Here is a 15533-nt window from a genome sequence, read left to right as displayed (position 1 = left end):
TGTGGGCTGTCCATACAGATTAAGATATGAGACCATACAACCGTTTTGGAGCAAATCTAAATATTGATATAAATCCTTTCCTCTTTGGTGGGTTTTTTTTTCTTTTTAATCTTTATTGGCTTTCTCCCTTTTCTTTCATGCACTGCAATTCTGTGTCCTTTGACAAAGATACTTTGTGGTAAATCAGTTTTTTAGTTTTTTGCCATACATGATGCTGAAAGAAGTCACTGCACCATGCAGAGGGGATTGTGGACTAGTCAAAGAACTGTGTAAGCAGCTGCGGTTTCTTTATCACCTTGTATTGACATAGTGATATACTGATGCAGTGGAGGTTTAGAATCTTGTCTGTTGAATATCTCATGCTTTCCTAAAACTGCTTATCTCTCTGGGAATTACAGAGTGTTTATGCCTTGTGCAAAAATCTGCCAAATATCTGAGTGAGCCACAGTGAGATTAACAGTGCCTGTTTAGACCAGCTATAAAATTGCAGTGATATTCTTCTTGCTCATATTTTTCCAAGTATACAGATTACCTACTTAAATGAAAACTTCAATTCTGGAGCAGAAGATGGCAGCATATAGAAGAAAATATGTTCTTTCATGAACCATTCCAATTTTTAGCAGCTTTGGATGGCTTCCATTGAATAACTTTATTAATAATAAACAGAAATCTTTTACATGTTATAATTAGATTTTCCCAGAACCAGAGGTGGGTAGGAAATGCCTTTCTAGCCTGTTACTTTGCAAAATCACTTGTCAGACACAGAATTTACAAGCCTTGCTCCAAATTCCAGAAAAGATTTCATCACTGTTAATCTCAGATGAGGGTAAGTGCTGCCTACAGCCTGCAGTTAGCCTGCTACCTCCCTGAGAAATATTTCCTCTTGGCTTGTTTAGGCAGATCACTGTTATAGCAGCCTAGCTTCAGCGCTGGGCAGAAGGAGTCGGAGTATCTTTGTGCATAATATAGGGAACTTGGCTCTCTAACCTGGAGCTCTGATTCAGCAAGTGCCTGGGAGCAGGTGTTGCAGTGATAAGCACAACTCATCTCTGTGGCTTTAGCACTAAAATCCTTCACTGTTCTACTCCCTTTAGGAGTGCAGCCCATGTAAATGCTCCATGAATGTATGGCCTGCCAATATTATGCTGTTCCTTGGATTGCATAAGGCTGTTTGAGCTTGGAAAAATCACAGAAAGCCCTGGTGAATGGCTCCTTATCCCAATGTGTCATTGTAGCTAAAGAAAATCTGTAAATCAGCAACCAACGGGCTCTCAGTTAACATGTCTCTTGTGAAGAGCAATGCAAAGAAGGGTACATTTTAGTGAAAAAGCTACCAGACCTAAACTTATAGTATTCGTATTATACAGTATTTCCTTCCTCTGTCCTCTTTCAGAGGCATTTTTGTGCTTTATAGTGAGGAAATCCTGTCCTTTGTGAATTTCTTCTCTTAACCTTATGGAAGATCTCAAACTAAGGTATGGACAGATGCCTGCTTCTGCAGCACATTTTGCTAGGAGAAGAGAACAGTCTGTACTGGCACTTCCTAGTTCACTTCAAACAAGTTTACTTGACTGTTTTAGATAGGTCTGAGTTAGTTTCACTGATACGCCTTAAGCAAATTACTTGAAGGTCTCATTTAACGTTGTATCAGGAACTTGTGGCTCCCAGTGTTGCCTACAAATATCACTAATTATGGAGTGTTCTTCAACTTGCAGCCACTCTGTATTGAAGGAGCTTTAATGGAGATGACTTTTGAATATCATATCCCAAGTGCTGAGCACATCTGAAAGTAGACCACTTACTAAAATGGTGTAGATGGTTTTGATTACTTTTGTTTGCTGTTACAACTGGTGCTGAAAACTCTATAATATGTACTCTTACCTGTATTTTATCCATAATATAGATGTACGGTAAGAGGGCACCTTGGGAGGATCCCTCCAAGTGGGTAGCTGACACCTATCCTTGGAGCTCTGCATCTCTACAGCATGAGTGGCCATCACTACTTCAGTTAAGACCAGAAGATGTTGGTTATGAAGGTTATGCATCAGCAAAGGAAGGAACAACCTCAAAGCATGTTCCACAGACTGATACAGAGGGGGATCCCTTGGTAAGTTTTAATGTTTTTGGAAAAAGCTTTTCAGTATATACTTTATTGTCACATGTTAAGTTTTGCACTGTACAGTAAAAACAACTGATCCGAAATGGGCTTTTGAGATGAATCCTACTACAATTTTTTAAAAATGTTGAAAATGAAAGGAAAATCTAGCAGGAAGGCAGGTATCACCATCATGTTAATTTTCATTTTCCATCTGCCCCATAAAATATTTGGTCTTCATCATCACAATGTTTGGGGACCATTTTTCAGCAACTTATTATTCAGTTTATTCTAAAATCACCTTTCCAGGCTGGACAGCCCTTCATCTACATTCTACAAGTGAAGGACTGAGAAAAACACATTATCTAACTTGTCTATCATAAAGAATTTAGTGGAAATGCAAATTAGACAGCCATCCTTCCTTTCCTCAGAACATTTCAAGATAATCGATGACTGAATAACCGTCTTAATGTAAAAGGTTTGCAAGTGTGGTGGTATTAAAAGATAGGAAGTTGATTTCCCTCAATGCCATGTATTGTTTTATTTAAATATGATCCCAAATATCTGGGTTTACCATTGTGTCCTTGATAATGGACTATTAAATTGCATATACTGAGCTGCTATTGTTGTATAGTGCTTTCTCTATAGGCTGCCTTTATCACAACTCAAAATACCATTTTAGAGGATTGTACTTCTGGAAATACAGAAGCCCTTGAAAAAGGGAATTTTTCAGAGGAAAATGCATTTAACTCTTATCAGTGCCAAGAAAATGACTCCGCAGCCTCACCTAAGAGTTTGGTGTCCAAAACCAGATCTTGCATCCTGAAGAAGTATAGAAAATCACCTCATTTAGAATCACAGAATAGTTAGGGTTGGAAAGGACCTTAAGATCATCTAGTTCCAACCCCCCTGCCATGGGCAGGGACACCCCACACTAAACCATGCCACCCAAGGCCTCATCCAACCTGGCCTTGAACACCGCCAAGGATATTGATCACCTGTCTCTTACTCCATAAGCTTTGGGATGACTGACCCTGTGATTTGGGCTGCCAGTGAGTGTATGGGCCAGGCTTCTAGCACATATGCATACTTTGAAAGTACTTGGGCAGCTCAAGTTCAGTGTCCCATCACCCTTGCTCCCTGCACACTGGAATCAGTATCTATCTGGCTAAATATCAGTGGCTTGAAACTTGTGAATGGAGGGCTTCTCCTCAGCCCCAGTGGAGCTCACGGGGGGACAGACACTGCACTTGTGGAAACAGGACGTGCAACATGCAGGCTGTACTGCACACCCATCGCATGTATTCTCAAGCATGAATACCCATTAAACCTTCAGCAAGAGCTATCTCATAGCATTAAAGGGTATTAAACACTGTTCAATACCTAGAGAAATCTTTGCAAGCTGTGCAGGTTGAAACCACAGAGATGCAAAGATTACTGAGCACACTGGGAAAAGGGGCTTAACACACAAACCTATGAGCATACCTCCTTCTCTTTGGTGTCTCTTTGCCTGCTTTTGTTGTAATGACAGCATATTTGTTCCTTGAAAAACACTAAAGCAATGTCAACATTGCTTGCAGCTCTGAGCATGCTGGCAGAAGCGGATGTTTTATAAATAAAACCCTGATCATTACACAGAGTTAGGCATCAAGCATCCAAGTAATTATCTGTGGCTTAATGCTGCTTTCTGATGATTTTTCAGATGGGTTTCAGGTTGTAATAAGCCCAAATTGTATGGGTGCTCTCTTCTCCTGGGTAGGAGGATCTGTTACTGCTCTTCTGCTGAGGTCAGCCCCCCAACAACAGATGGGACTCTTATGAAGCAACTGGCCTCAGTTCACCCCTCTTTTGCTCCCTCCCCATCTCTCACTTATAGAGAGGGTATGTTAGTGTGATTATGTTTTCAGTTGCTTTTCCAATGCAGCGTGTCTACACCATCCAAAAATTATCTGGAAGCTTGACTGTCTCCAAATATGGGCCCAGATGTCCAGCTGTGATATGGCTTACTTCCCCTGCTGGTGTTGCAGCTGCAGCCATTCTCACCCCTGAATTAAAGAGTTATTAGGCAGCTCCATTGTATCCCTCTGGCTCTTTGGACCTTTAAACTTCTATTTAAAGACCACAAGGCAATGAAAAGGGTGCCAGGAAGAGCTGCTGACACGCTGCCCTTTCTGAAATCCTTTTGTATGGTCTCCTCAGCTAGATACCAGCAGACCACATCCAGCAAGGGAGCTTAATTAAATTTTAACACAGTCACTGCAGCATTAAATGAGACGATATTGTGTAAACATCGCTTTCTTCTTTCAGATGAATATGCTAATGCGGCTTCAAGAGGCAGCCAACTACTCGAGCGCACAAAGCTGTGACAGCGATAGCACCAGCCACCATGATGACATTTTGGATTCATCCCTTGAATCAACTCTCTGAAAGGGACAAACCTTGGTGGAGGATTATGGTAAAATCTGTTTCCACTAGACCACTGCCAGTATTAAAGCAGCACGCCGAGGTCCCTGAGTGAGAATGGTGTGTTGTAGGTAGGCAGGAGACCTAACTCTGCAAAGTCAGGAAGAAAAATTGAAGTGGAAAGCTTGAATTAGTTTAATTTCAAGGCATTTCAATACCTATGGAGCCAAGTGAGACTCCATTTGTCAACTGGAAAGGGCCCTAAACCAAGGGTATCTAAGCAGATTGCACACGTGTTAGCCAAACTGGAATATTTCTTTTTCTCTTTTCCTCTTTCTCTCTTTCTGTCTCTCTCTCTCTCTGTCTCTGTGTCTCTGTACAAGTTTACAGTGCAACTTCTTCTGGTTTTGGGTTTTTCTTTTTCCTTTAGTTTACCCTGAGGTGCTGCATGAACAATGCAGTCTTCTAATTCTCTTCTAACCTCTGTTGTGCCACATGGTGCTGGTCACAGGACTGCAGTGGTGTTTGTGTTGTACGCTACTGCCCATTCCAAAATGAGTCAAAGATGATGATAGTAACTCAGAAAGCACAAGCAGTATTGTGCAATCACCAGAAAACATGACTGTGATATGCTGGATAAGTGCCAATTTAATTCTAACTGCCATGGTCATGGTGATGCGCTCCATCAAGTTTTTAGTATACAAGTCACAGATTTTATAAAGTTGTTTTTACCACAAAGGTCTTTTTTAACCACCTGCCCACTCCTTAACAACAGTTTTATACCAATTATTAAACAACACTGATTAAAGGCTTTTTAGGGCTTCATTTGTTTGAGCCTTTTCAGTGAAAGAAGGAACATTTCTTATGGTGCTGTCTCACTGCCTTAAAACAGATTTCTAGAACAGTTTTACAGTTGGTTTAATTCCTAAACCATTGGTAATTTACACTGTTTTTTTTTTCTTCATTTACTAATGAGAAAATGTCAGTTAACGCAGTAGCCTCATATCTGTATATCATGATTTTTTAAAGTAATGGATAGGAGAAAGAACAGTTGCTATATAATATTTTTATCTTGTGAATAAATTGCTCTGCCTACCCTCAGAAATACACAAGGAACCCAAACCCACTTCCACTGCCACCTAAATGCTGAGAAAATCGGCTCAAATCCATTTGGTCCCATGGAATGGAATTTTTGGAGGATAGATGTTTTGAATTTTTATCCAGCAGAGCTGGATGCACTTGATGCAGCATGAGCACAAATATATGGGTTTTTTTTTTCCTTTTTCTAGTTTTAGCATGTTGTTTTGATTGCTATTGTTGTACATGAAGAATTCAGCATAAAAGAACACTGAAGCAGTGATGTCCACTGTGGAAGAGGAAGAGTTTATACTGTAAAAGTGGGTTGGTTTTGCACAGTCTACTGGGTGGGTATTGTAAATATTGAAAAAAAAAAAAAAAGAAAAAAGAAAAAAAAAAAAGCCTTGCACAAATCAAACAGAAAGCAAACAAATGAACAAAAATAATGTATTTTATTCTGTTGGTGTTAAGAGATGTTTCACTTGCTGAGATTTCCTGTATGTTGCAAACAAATACAGAATGCAAACCTTAAAAGCTGTTATTACCCAGTGTGTTTGTCCTGTATTTACAGTTGTTATGACTATGCAGGAGCTATCAATGCTACAGTCAGCATGTTTCAATATCTATACAAAGCCAATACATTTTTTTTTGGGGGAAAAAAACAACTGAAAACATTTTAAGTGCATATGTCATGGCAGGCTACGACCAGATTGCGTTCAAACTGCTCAGAATAATTGGAAACGCTCTTTTACCACAAGAGAGGTCCGGTTAAAATAGGTGCATATTAACAAGAAGGTACCTAAGGGCTTTGGCATTGTGTAGACATGCACTGTACACCTCCATGGATGTTACCTTCAGGATGTTTTTGGTGCTATTAACTCTGTGGCCACCCCGTGGTCACTCGCTGTAAAACAAAGATAAATCAATGCAGTTTCCAAATGGCACTGAGCTGCATCACTGAATCTAGAGGTTCCTACACGGTGCTATTGCCCTAATAAAACTCTTACCTGATTTTATACATGTAGGATTCAGTCAGACCAACATCATGCCCCCCAAATGCGGATCCATTTTGGATGCAAAATGTCAATGCATACAACTTGACTGAGTCAAAGAACTAAAGGAAAGCTGCTCTTTCTTGTACCTGTGCTCTGAGCAAACCTGCAGACATTTTCCTGCCATATTTAATACGCAAACACACGATATTACATATACAAAATTTCCTGCAATACATCTCAGTGAGTCCACCTAGTTTACAACTCAGAAATTGTTTGTGAAACATTTGTCTGTACACATTTTATATTTTGTACATTTTTGTTGTAACATATCGTGTAAATAGACAGAAACAGTGAAATAAATCATCTGAAAAGTTTTGTAGTCTTTGTAAAGCCCTAATAATAAGTATTTGGTGTCATCGGACTTAACTGGATGATGTATTTTCTATTGGTTTATTGTTACTCTAGCTTGTAAACCAGCTTGCGTATATTTTTTTGCAGGTGTGCGCACTGTATCTGTCTAAATTATTACTTTGCCATTAAAGTGGAATTATTTATTGAAAACACAGTCTGGTGTTTTTGCAGTCAGGACCACTTAACGGTTAGATAGTATTTCAAATATAAAAACATATAAACAAACAGACAAACCAAAGGATGTGATTTTCTGCATTCAGCAGAACTAATCTCTGTAGAAACAAAATCAAGTACTGTTTCTAGTTCCGGTGATTCAGTATGATTTTTGAATGTTTGCTTCCATGGTGGGAACAAGTTGTGCAGTTTAGAAACAACTTTATAATCTCCCCATCTCAAGATTGTGTTTACATACAAGTTTAATGCTTTCAATGGTGGTTTATCTGTACAAAACTAGTGCAGTATTGTGGCTGATTTTCAAACTTGAAGGGCTTAAAGCTGCTCCCTCAGCAGATATATATCAATATGATTTAACAGAACCCAAAGAAAGTAGAATTATATTAGTCAGCTAATCACAGACTTTGAGGACAGAAGAGATCATTATGATCCTGCAAGCTGTAACACCTCAGCTCTAAGTCTCAGCAGCAGGTCTGTAATTTTCTCCTGAAATTGTCATATCCCTGGAAAGACCTTTAGACATAACAGTATGGAGTAGAAGCTCCAGCACCTTGCTGTCAATGTGACTAACTGTTCACTGGGAGGGGAGGGCTTTTTTAAGGGCTTTATTTGCAGTTAGATCTTACATATTTCTTTCTTTTCAAGGGAAATATACCCCAAACTGTCTTTTGTTATGCCTTTTCCTCCTATACTACAAAGCCAACCACAATCAAAAACACCTATTGCATTTAAGTAATAGTCTTCCTTGCTTTTCTTTTTATAAGACAAGCTGCTTGCTCCCTCAGCTTTTCATGGTAAGGCATGCCTTTCAGACCTCAACACATTTTTTGCAGGAACTTCTGACTACTTTTTGATTTGTCAGAGTCCTTTCTGAAGTGGAGGGTCTGAGAACCACACACAGTATTCCTGTGATGATTTTACTTTTGCTATAAACAGAACTAATATCACCTTCCTACTCCCACTTGATATTTTCCCTGCTTAGGCTTCAGGGCTGACATTCACTCTCTAATTGCATCATCCTACTGCAGGCTCATGTTCAGTTAATTATCTACCAAGATCCTGACTTCTTTTCATGTTGCATCATTTTGAAATACTTTGTCCTATCCTCTCTATAAACTATGCTCTTTGTTCCTCAGATGTATGTTTGCAGATATATCTATATTAAACCAGGATATTCAAATCAGCCCATCCTACCGTATGATACAATCAGCACTGGTCTAATTTACCACTCCACCAGCTTCCCTGACTGCCATAAACTGCTAATCTTCGTCTTCTTTTGTCTTACAGTTTGTAGCTAAAGGTAGTAACTAATGTTTTGTCAAGAACAGACTTCGGTTGAAGGACCCTCCATGAAGATTTCTATTTTATGGGTATATTGTTGGGTAACTTATATCATGGGTATTCCAGTTGAAGTGGGTATGAATATCAGAATGTCATACAAAATGGTGTGTGTATAGTATCATAGGAAATATGAGTTACATGGCTTCTCCGTCACTGTAGATCTCGAAGGATGGATTAGGTTAGTTTCTGTAGAAAACTACATATGTAGAGCACATCTTACACAGAAAGGGAAATAGAGTAGATGACTTCAGCAATGTCAATGTGGTTTTCCTTTAATTCAGTGCTGCAGCCTTTAAACACTACCCAGCTGCCATTACTTAAGGGAGAAGATTATATGAAATTTAATTGTCAAACTCATTCTCAGCTTATCTATGTTAGCCTTCATCTGGAGATCTGCCTGGTGAATGCCCAGGTTCCTAAAACAGAAACAGGAATGGGATAGGGCAGCCTTGGAAAGAGATGTGTTTTTAGCAAAGTACTTGATACATTGCTTTTGCTTACAAAACCTCATTTTTTGTACTATCATTAAATAACCATTGTGTTTCTCAGCACGCAGTACTTTTTCTTGATAACTGAATAATGTCACAGAAATTAAATGCTACCACTAAGTTTGGCAATGCAAGAGCTACAGATGCACTATCATGGGAGAAATATATCGCCTGGTAATAATACTAGTAGCAGAAAATAGAATCTGTCATGAAAGATAAATGAACTAAGACTCGGGCCATGTGACCTTGCCTTTCTAGACTAAATTGCATTTACTGTTCTTCGTTCAATTGCAACCTTAAGCAAACATTGATAAATAGCAATGAGTGAGCACACTGAATGAAGTCCTGTTTTTAGTAGCAAATTTCATAAATTAGATAATGTTTTGCCTTTGTCAGTGCATTTATTTGTTTTGTAAGCTGTTTTTATTATAGCAGATCACACAATTTAGGAAACTAAAATGCATCTTGACAATTAAATGACCAAGCTGAAAGAAAAGGCACCTGCTAACTACTATGTATTATAATAAAGCATTTGCATGGTGACACATAACCAGCACTAATGATTTTATCATGCCGTAAATGAATGGCTCTGGAAGGACAAAGCAGCAAACAAAATACTTATAAGCTGAATGACCAAACCCCAAGGACTCAGTGAACTAAGTCATTTAAACCTGTGAACTCTGATAATTCAATGCACCTTAAACACATCCAGCTAATCCTATGATCCGCACTCAACAAGTGCAATGAAAAGACATGAAGACTGAAAAAACACTCTTCAATGCAATCGTTACTGCAGGTAAGCTGTTCCACTCATGTAGGCTACATATAATAAAGAGATAGAGCTTCTGTACAGTAGTCCCTGAGCTACCAGAAAATCTGTGTGGCAGAATGAATAATTTGGTCCATCATTTAGCTCCATCATTACCATACTCTTCATGTAACTGTCATGATCTTTAGTGTACCCTGCCCCTGCTATCCAGGTCAAGCTAATGGCACTGTATTGCACTAGTGGTACTGAGTCTTGATTGTGGCTGGTGAAAGTCACCCTTTAGGACAAATCTTACATCTTAAGATGTAAGTAACATTACAGAGCAAATGCATTTTTCATCTAGGGGAAATAAGAAATCTAAAAGCTATGTAGGAAAATTTTATTATCTTATTAGTAATTGTTGTGATTAATCTCCTTATTAATGTCTTTGTATTACTGCTTTTGTAGTGCCAATGTGTCTCAAACACTTTATAAATAGTTTTCTTGTAAAAACCACATTATCTTTCCAAGTGTAAAATTATACTGCTTTGTTTAAAATCTTATCAAAACCTCGTTTCAGAGAACCAGCCTATTTAATAAATTACATCTACACTCAGTAAATTTTATTTCTAGTGTAAGGGTCTCTGGCATTAAAGAAGATGTTTATTCTTACTGTGTGTTCCAAGTAAGTGATATTCTTAAATTTCTGTCCTGACTACAGTGTAAACATGTGAAGTGCTTTACTAATTTAGACTTCAGTACCTGCAATTCATTCTTCTATAAAACACTGTCTTTAGAGGACAAGATGGCCAACTGAATGCTGCAAGATTCAGCTGGAGCTTGTTTGTGGCAACTGTGCAGAATATTACACTCAAGAATTATAATTTAATTGCATGCTTAGACACAGCATTCAGTAGGATACCATATTTCCTGTTGTAATGTTCTCTGAAGTTGAATAAAAGGCCCCCTCCTTTTCTGCAGTGGAGCAGCTGCTAGTAATGAAACCTACATGCCTATTTGTAGCTGCAGGACAATAGAGAGGTTACTCCACCTAGAGGAAGATAGATAAGCTATAGCGTATGTTACAGGGCATGCTGGAAGAAATGTTTCACACTGGAAAAATATTAGTATCATTTAGCTGTTACCACCCCTTGCTGTATATCAGAATCAGGTAAGTTTTCTAATTAATCATAACATTTTGTTACCAGGTGTCACGATATTTGTGGGGTTTCTGAAATACACAGTAATAAAAAAAGTATAGGACTGAACCTCAGTATGAACCTTAGAACAATTATCCCTGCTTTGAAGGCCATATTTTTTTGAAACTCTCTGCCTAATGATCAGGGACCTACTAAGGTGAGCAGAAATTAAACCTATAGCCACAGAAACCTCCACAACTGCTCAAGAATGCTGAGTCCTGTTCTTGTCCTTCCTCTGGGGTAGCAGGATAAAGAGAAAAAGGGGGTTCTGATTCATTTGTCTGTTCACATTCACAGAAAATCCCCTTGCTGCTGATTCTCTCTCTTCAGTTTTGGTAGCAGATTTGCTGAATATCAAACCACAGCTGGTCAGGAAGTTTCCAACTAACAAGGCTGCCTTTGAAGCCAAAACAATGCACCAAAGAATACCAGAGTAAATAAATTTTAGATGTACCACAAGCAGAGGATATTTTCGGCCTCGTTTCCTGCCAGCTCACCTCTCAGCTGCTTTAGAACCGGAACTATAGAGGTCTGCAGCTCTGGTGAACTCTCGTTCTGGACCCATTGCATAAAGCTTCTTGCTGCAGAGCCAAAGATGTTTGTTGCGGGCTTCCAGCTCCCTGGCAGTCCTGAATGCTCCTGCTGCAGCCAGAGTGGCAAAGGGTTCCTGGCATCTCTCTGATGCTGGAGAAATAGCCACACTACCCTCAACTTCCATGGAGGAACACCTGAAGTTGAAGATAGATAGTGTAAAAACCGTTAGGATGTGCAGAAGGGGCAGAGGGCAAAGCAGATGGCTGGGCTGATCTGTTCCTGACAACATGAGCAAAGCCACTTACACTTTCTGGAATGAAAGCATGGAACATTTCTTTCTAGTGGAATTTTTTAGATAAGCTTTGACTGAAATTATTCCAAGCACACAGAGGCACACACACACAGAGGAATTTCCTGTAAAGGTCATTTCTATATGAAAACAGCTTTTTAGTGTTAACACAGGTTCCTTAACAGTTTGTTTAGGCTGTTTGGAAGTGTTAGCTTTGCTGAGGCAGACATTGCAGCTTGCTGTGGGACCTGCCATTCCCAAGCAGGGGAAGTATGTTCTCAGAGAACTCCAAGCACATGGGGTTTAGCCTTTTTTTTTTTTTTTCTTTTTCCCTTGAATCCTTTTTAAGCTAAGAAATCAGCTCCTGGCACAATCACAGGTCTTTTCTCTCCCTCTGCATTTTGCTCTCTCCCCTCTCTGCCTTTCTGTTATTTAGCACAACCCTTCTTCCTCTTTTGCCTTTCTTCTTCATGTTCCTCTTCTTAATTCTGCTCCCGTTGACACTCGGTTTGGCTCCCCTTCTCTTCCTGGCACATTTCACTTGACCATATCCTCACTCTACAGAAAGCTGCTTGCTGTTCGGAGTGTACAAGGACAGCACCATGTCCCTTTCTGGCACTGAATGCCGAGCATATGCTGCCACAGCTGAGCATTGCTTGCAGATAGCAATCCAGCCAGAAACATCCCCTCCCAGTTGCTGCCTGAGTGCTAGATGTTCTGCCAGTGGCATGGTAAGACCCATTGCAGCAGCGGAGGGACAGCAGGCTCTAGGAAGAAGCCCCATACCATGACACTATGTTTGTAGTGAAAGAGTTGAATGACTTGTACGGTCATGGCTCCTCAGTGATCTTGTCCATTTTTGTATACCACCCTCTCTGCTGACCAAGAAATATTACACTGAAACCCAAACTTTCACTGCTTTTTAGTACTCTGCCAAAACTAACTTATCTTTTGTGGCCTAGAGGACAACTCTATGGGATGTAAGATGGGAGACACACAGTCAAATAGGATATAGGAAAGTGGGAGCAGAGACTGTAAACTCTTCTTCAGCTCTCAGATTGAGTCTTTTCAAAGGAGTTTTATTCTCTTTCTTTATTGCTTGCCAGAGGAAAAGAAGGATATCTGCACTGCCACTTCTGTGACCAAGAAAAGTGAATTTTCACTGTAAAAAAAAAAAAAAATGGTGGCATTTTAATTCAGTTTCAGAAAGTACAAGCAGAAATATTTCATCTTGAAAGTGAACCAAAGTCTCATTGGCAATTTGGAAGAAAATTAGAAAATAGTAATGTTACTATAGTGATATTTCTTAAGTAGTCATTAGCTCTGGGCGAACACAGAAAAAAATTTCCATTGCTATCACTGGAGTTATAATAATCAGATAATATTATTTAGTACTTGCTTAGTGCTTTTGGAGCGTCATCTTGAAGTACTTTACAAAGGTCAGGATGAGCATTATTGTTAAGGAATGAATGAGAAAGAAATCTCATTAACAGCAGCAGGGTGCAGATGACAGTATAACACAGCTTCATGAGCTGACCTGTGTCTCAAAATGCTGTTAATGAAGAAAGCCCTAGCACTGACTGACAGTACTATAATCTATATCCTTTATTTGGGGGAAGGTTGTATATGATATGTAGCTTCATAACATTTTTTGAACTGTTATCATGTAAGATTCTACTTTCAATAACTGCAAAAAATGTTGCAAAGGCCTCATAGACACACATAATTGCTCCTAGAAAATACAAAACGTTCTGTTGTCTGTGAGAACACATGCAAACATATGTTCACATATAGAGAGAGAGGAAAAAGAAATTCCTGCATTTGGGGATTTTAGAAAAGTGGATTTCACAGGGCTGTTGATGTTAACCTAAGTGATGAAGGAGCCTGAATTCTATTTTCAATAGTGACTAAAGACTTCATGAGTAGATTTCATATTATCCCTTGATAGTCTTTAAATTTATGGTAGTTTGTGATACTGATTTTGAGATAGTTTTCCTCAAAATCTCCATGCTTAGAGTTAAATGTGACAAATGTAAACATTTCAGCTTAAAGTCCCAGCAACATTTATGTCTCTGAATTCCAAATTTCAGCTCTCCCAGTTAGCTGGACTTGGAGGCCTCCATGGCTTGGTAGAGCGTGCATTTCCTGTGTGTCTTTCGGAAGCAGAGAAGATTAATCATCTCATATACTGTGATCTAATGTTATGTCTGCAAATGAGATTTCCAGGCAACTGCTAGACTTATGTTTTTGGATCCTGTATTTTTAGTTTGATAACAGTAATCTTAGATATAACTCATTTACAGAGTAGTCTAGTCCAGCAAAATGACTCCATTTTATTAGAACAAGGTTAGGCAGACATTCTGGCAGCAGCAGCAGCTTCTGTAACTCCATTAAACATGCTCAGCCTAGCTTTTCTCAGGAGATGGCAGCAGCAGCATTCCTGAGATGGCTGCAATTATTTCCATTTACTTCGTGGGGCATGAGGTGTAACGCAATAGTTGGGTGGAAAAAAACTCCTCCTTCCCCCTGAAAAATCCTCCCTGCAGTCATGTGGAGTGTTATGCTTAGAAATACAGACCTGTAGGTGTTTCTTGCAATACGAGGTATTGAGGTCCAGCTAAAGAAGTATTAGAGTGAGGTAGACCTTACCTGAACATTTCATAGGTAACCCAAAACAAGTGTTTTCTTTTGAGTGAACTGAACAAAGACACTTGAAGCAATGATATGGCAGGGATGCACTACTGAACGCCACTGCAACTAACTTGCCTACAAGCATCCCCTCTGTACACACAGCAGAGGGCTAAATGAGAAAGGTGTGAGCAGACTGATGGTGTTTGTGCTGAGTGGCAGCAGGATTTCCCTTTGCCATGGGAGAGGGAGGGAAGGCAAGGAAGAAAAGCACAGAGGAGCAATAATATGGCAAAAGCAGGCAAGGAGAAGGCTATTTTATATTTTAGTTTATATAGTTTTCTGATGTGATATTGAAAGCACCTGTGCTCTTCTGTATAATGACAAACATCTGTCATGTCTTGTTTGTACCATAATCCTTCCCCCATGAGGAGGAGAAGGGGCAGAACATTTTGTTTTCTGAAGACATTTTCATTTGTCTTTCTTTAAATACATATGTTGCTGTGGGACTGAAGAGGTCAGAGGTGAGTCTTAAGCAGCAGTAGGTGAGGAGCTCCATTGCAGTGTGAGGTTCCAAATGGGGCTTGCATGTGCAGGATTCATCTAGCTCACAGAGGTCCTGTGCACCATATGCATAGGGACGTTGAGGACTGCCTTCCTCTCAGATGTACAGAGTGGGGGGTTTAATGTATCTTGAGCACTATTTCTCAATCATTTTGATTATTATTACGCATTTAGCTTTCTGCTAAATGCTATGGAAAGCCTGTATGTATATCAGAGAAAGGTTTGCTGCATCTGCAGCATCCTGGCTTGCTGACAAAGGTGACTATAGTGCTCCACATTACCCAGGGTTCTCTAGGGCTATGGACTCATGCTCAGATATATCACAGGGCCATAGTCCAGCTGACAGGTTACAAAAGCAAGAATAGCCATCACCTTTCTTTTATCCTCTACTCTTTTTGGCAATTGTAACTTGAGTTCGTTTTTGGCCTGCAACTTTTGACCAGTGGTTTGATCACATCTAAATATGAGGTGGTATTGATGACAATGATATAATTATCTGTGACAAAAGATGAGCTATATTTGTTGTTCACTTATGGTTGCACATGAGTACAGACCATCAGCTTATTGTTCTTGGTTAGGAATGTAAC

At 39.4% G+C, this 15533-nt stretch overlaps 1 protein-coding gene across 2 annotated transcripts in view; it reads left to right on the top strand.

The window, feature by feature from the left end:
* Nucleotides 1-4655, top strand: part of NAV3 (neuron navigator 3) — a gene marked incomplete at its 5' end in the record, with an annotated part of 269996 nt that extends 265341 nt beyond the window's left edge. For both annotated transcript variants that reach the window (XM_080621573.1, XM_080621572.1), the window contains 2 exons: nt 1904-2107; nt 4403-4655. In XM_080621573.1, coding sequence (XP_080477699.1) covers nt 1904-2107; nt 4403-4522 — 324 coding nt within the window. In that variant the 3' untranslated portion in view covers nt 4523-4655. The remainder of the gene's footprint in view (nt 1-1903; nt 2108-4402) is intronic.
* Between the last annotated feature and the right edge of the window lie 10878 nt (nt 4656-15533).

The sequence above is a fragment of the Psittacula echo genome, assembly GCF_963264785.1.
Source record: "Psittacula echo genome assembly, chromosome: 1".
Lineage (NCBI taxonomy): Eukaryota > Metazoa > Chordata > Aves > Psittaciformes > Psittacidae > Psittacula > Psittacula echo.
The sequence above is the reverse complement of the archived record's forward strand: the minus strand, read 5'-3'. Positions and strand labels throughout refer to the sequence as shown.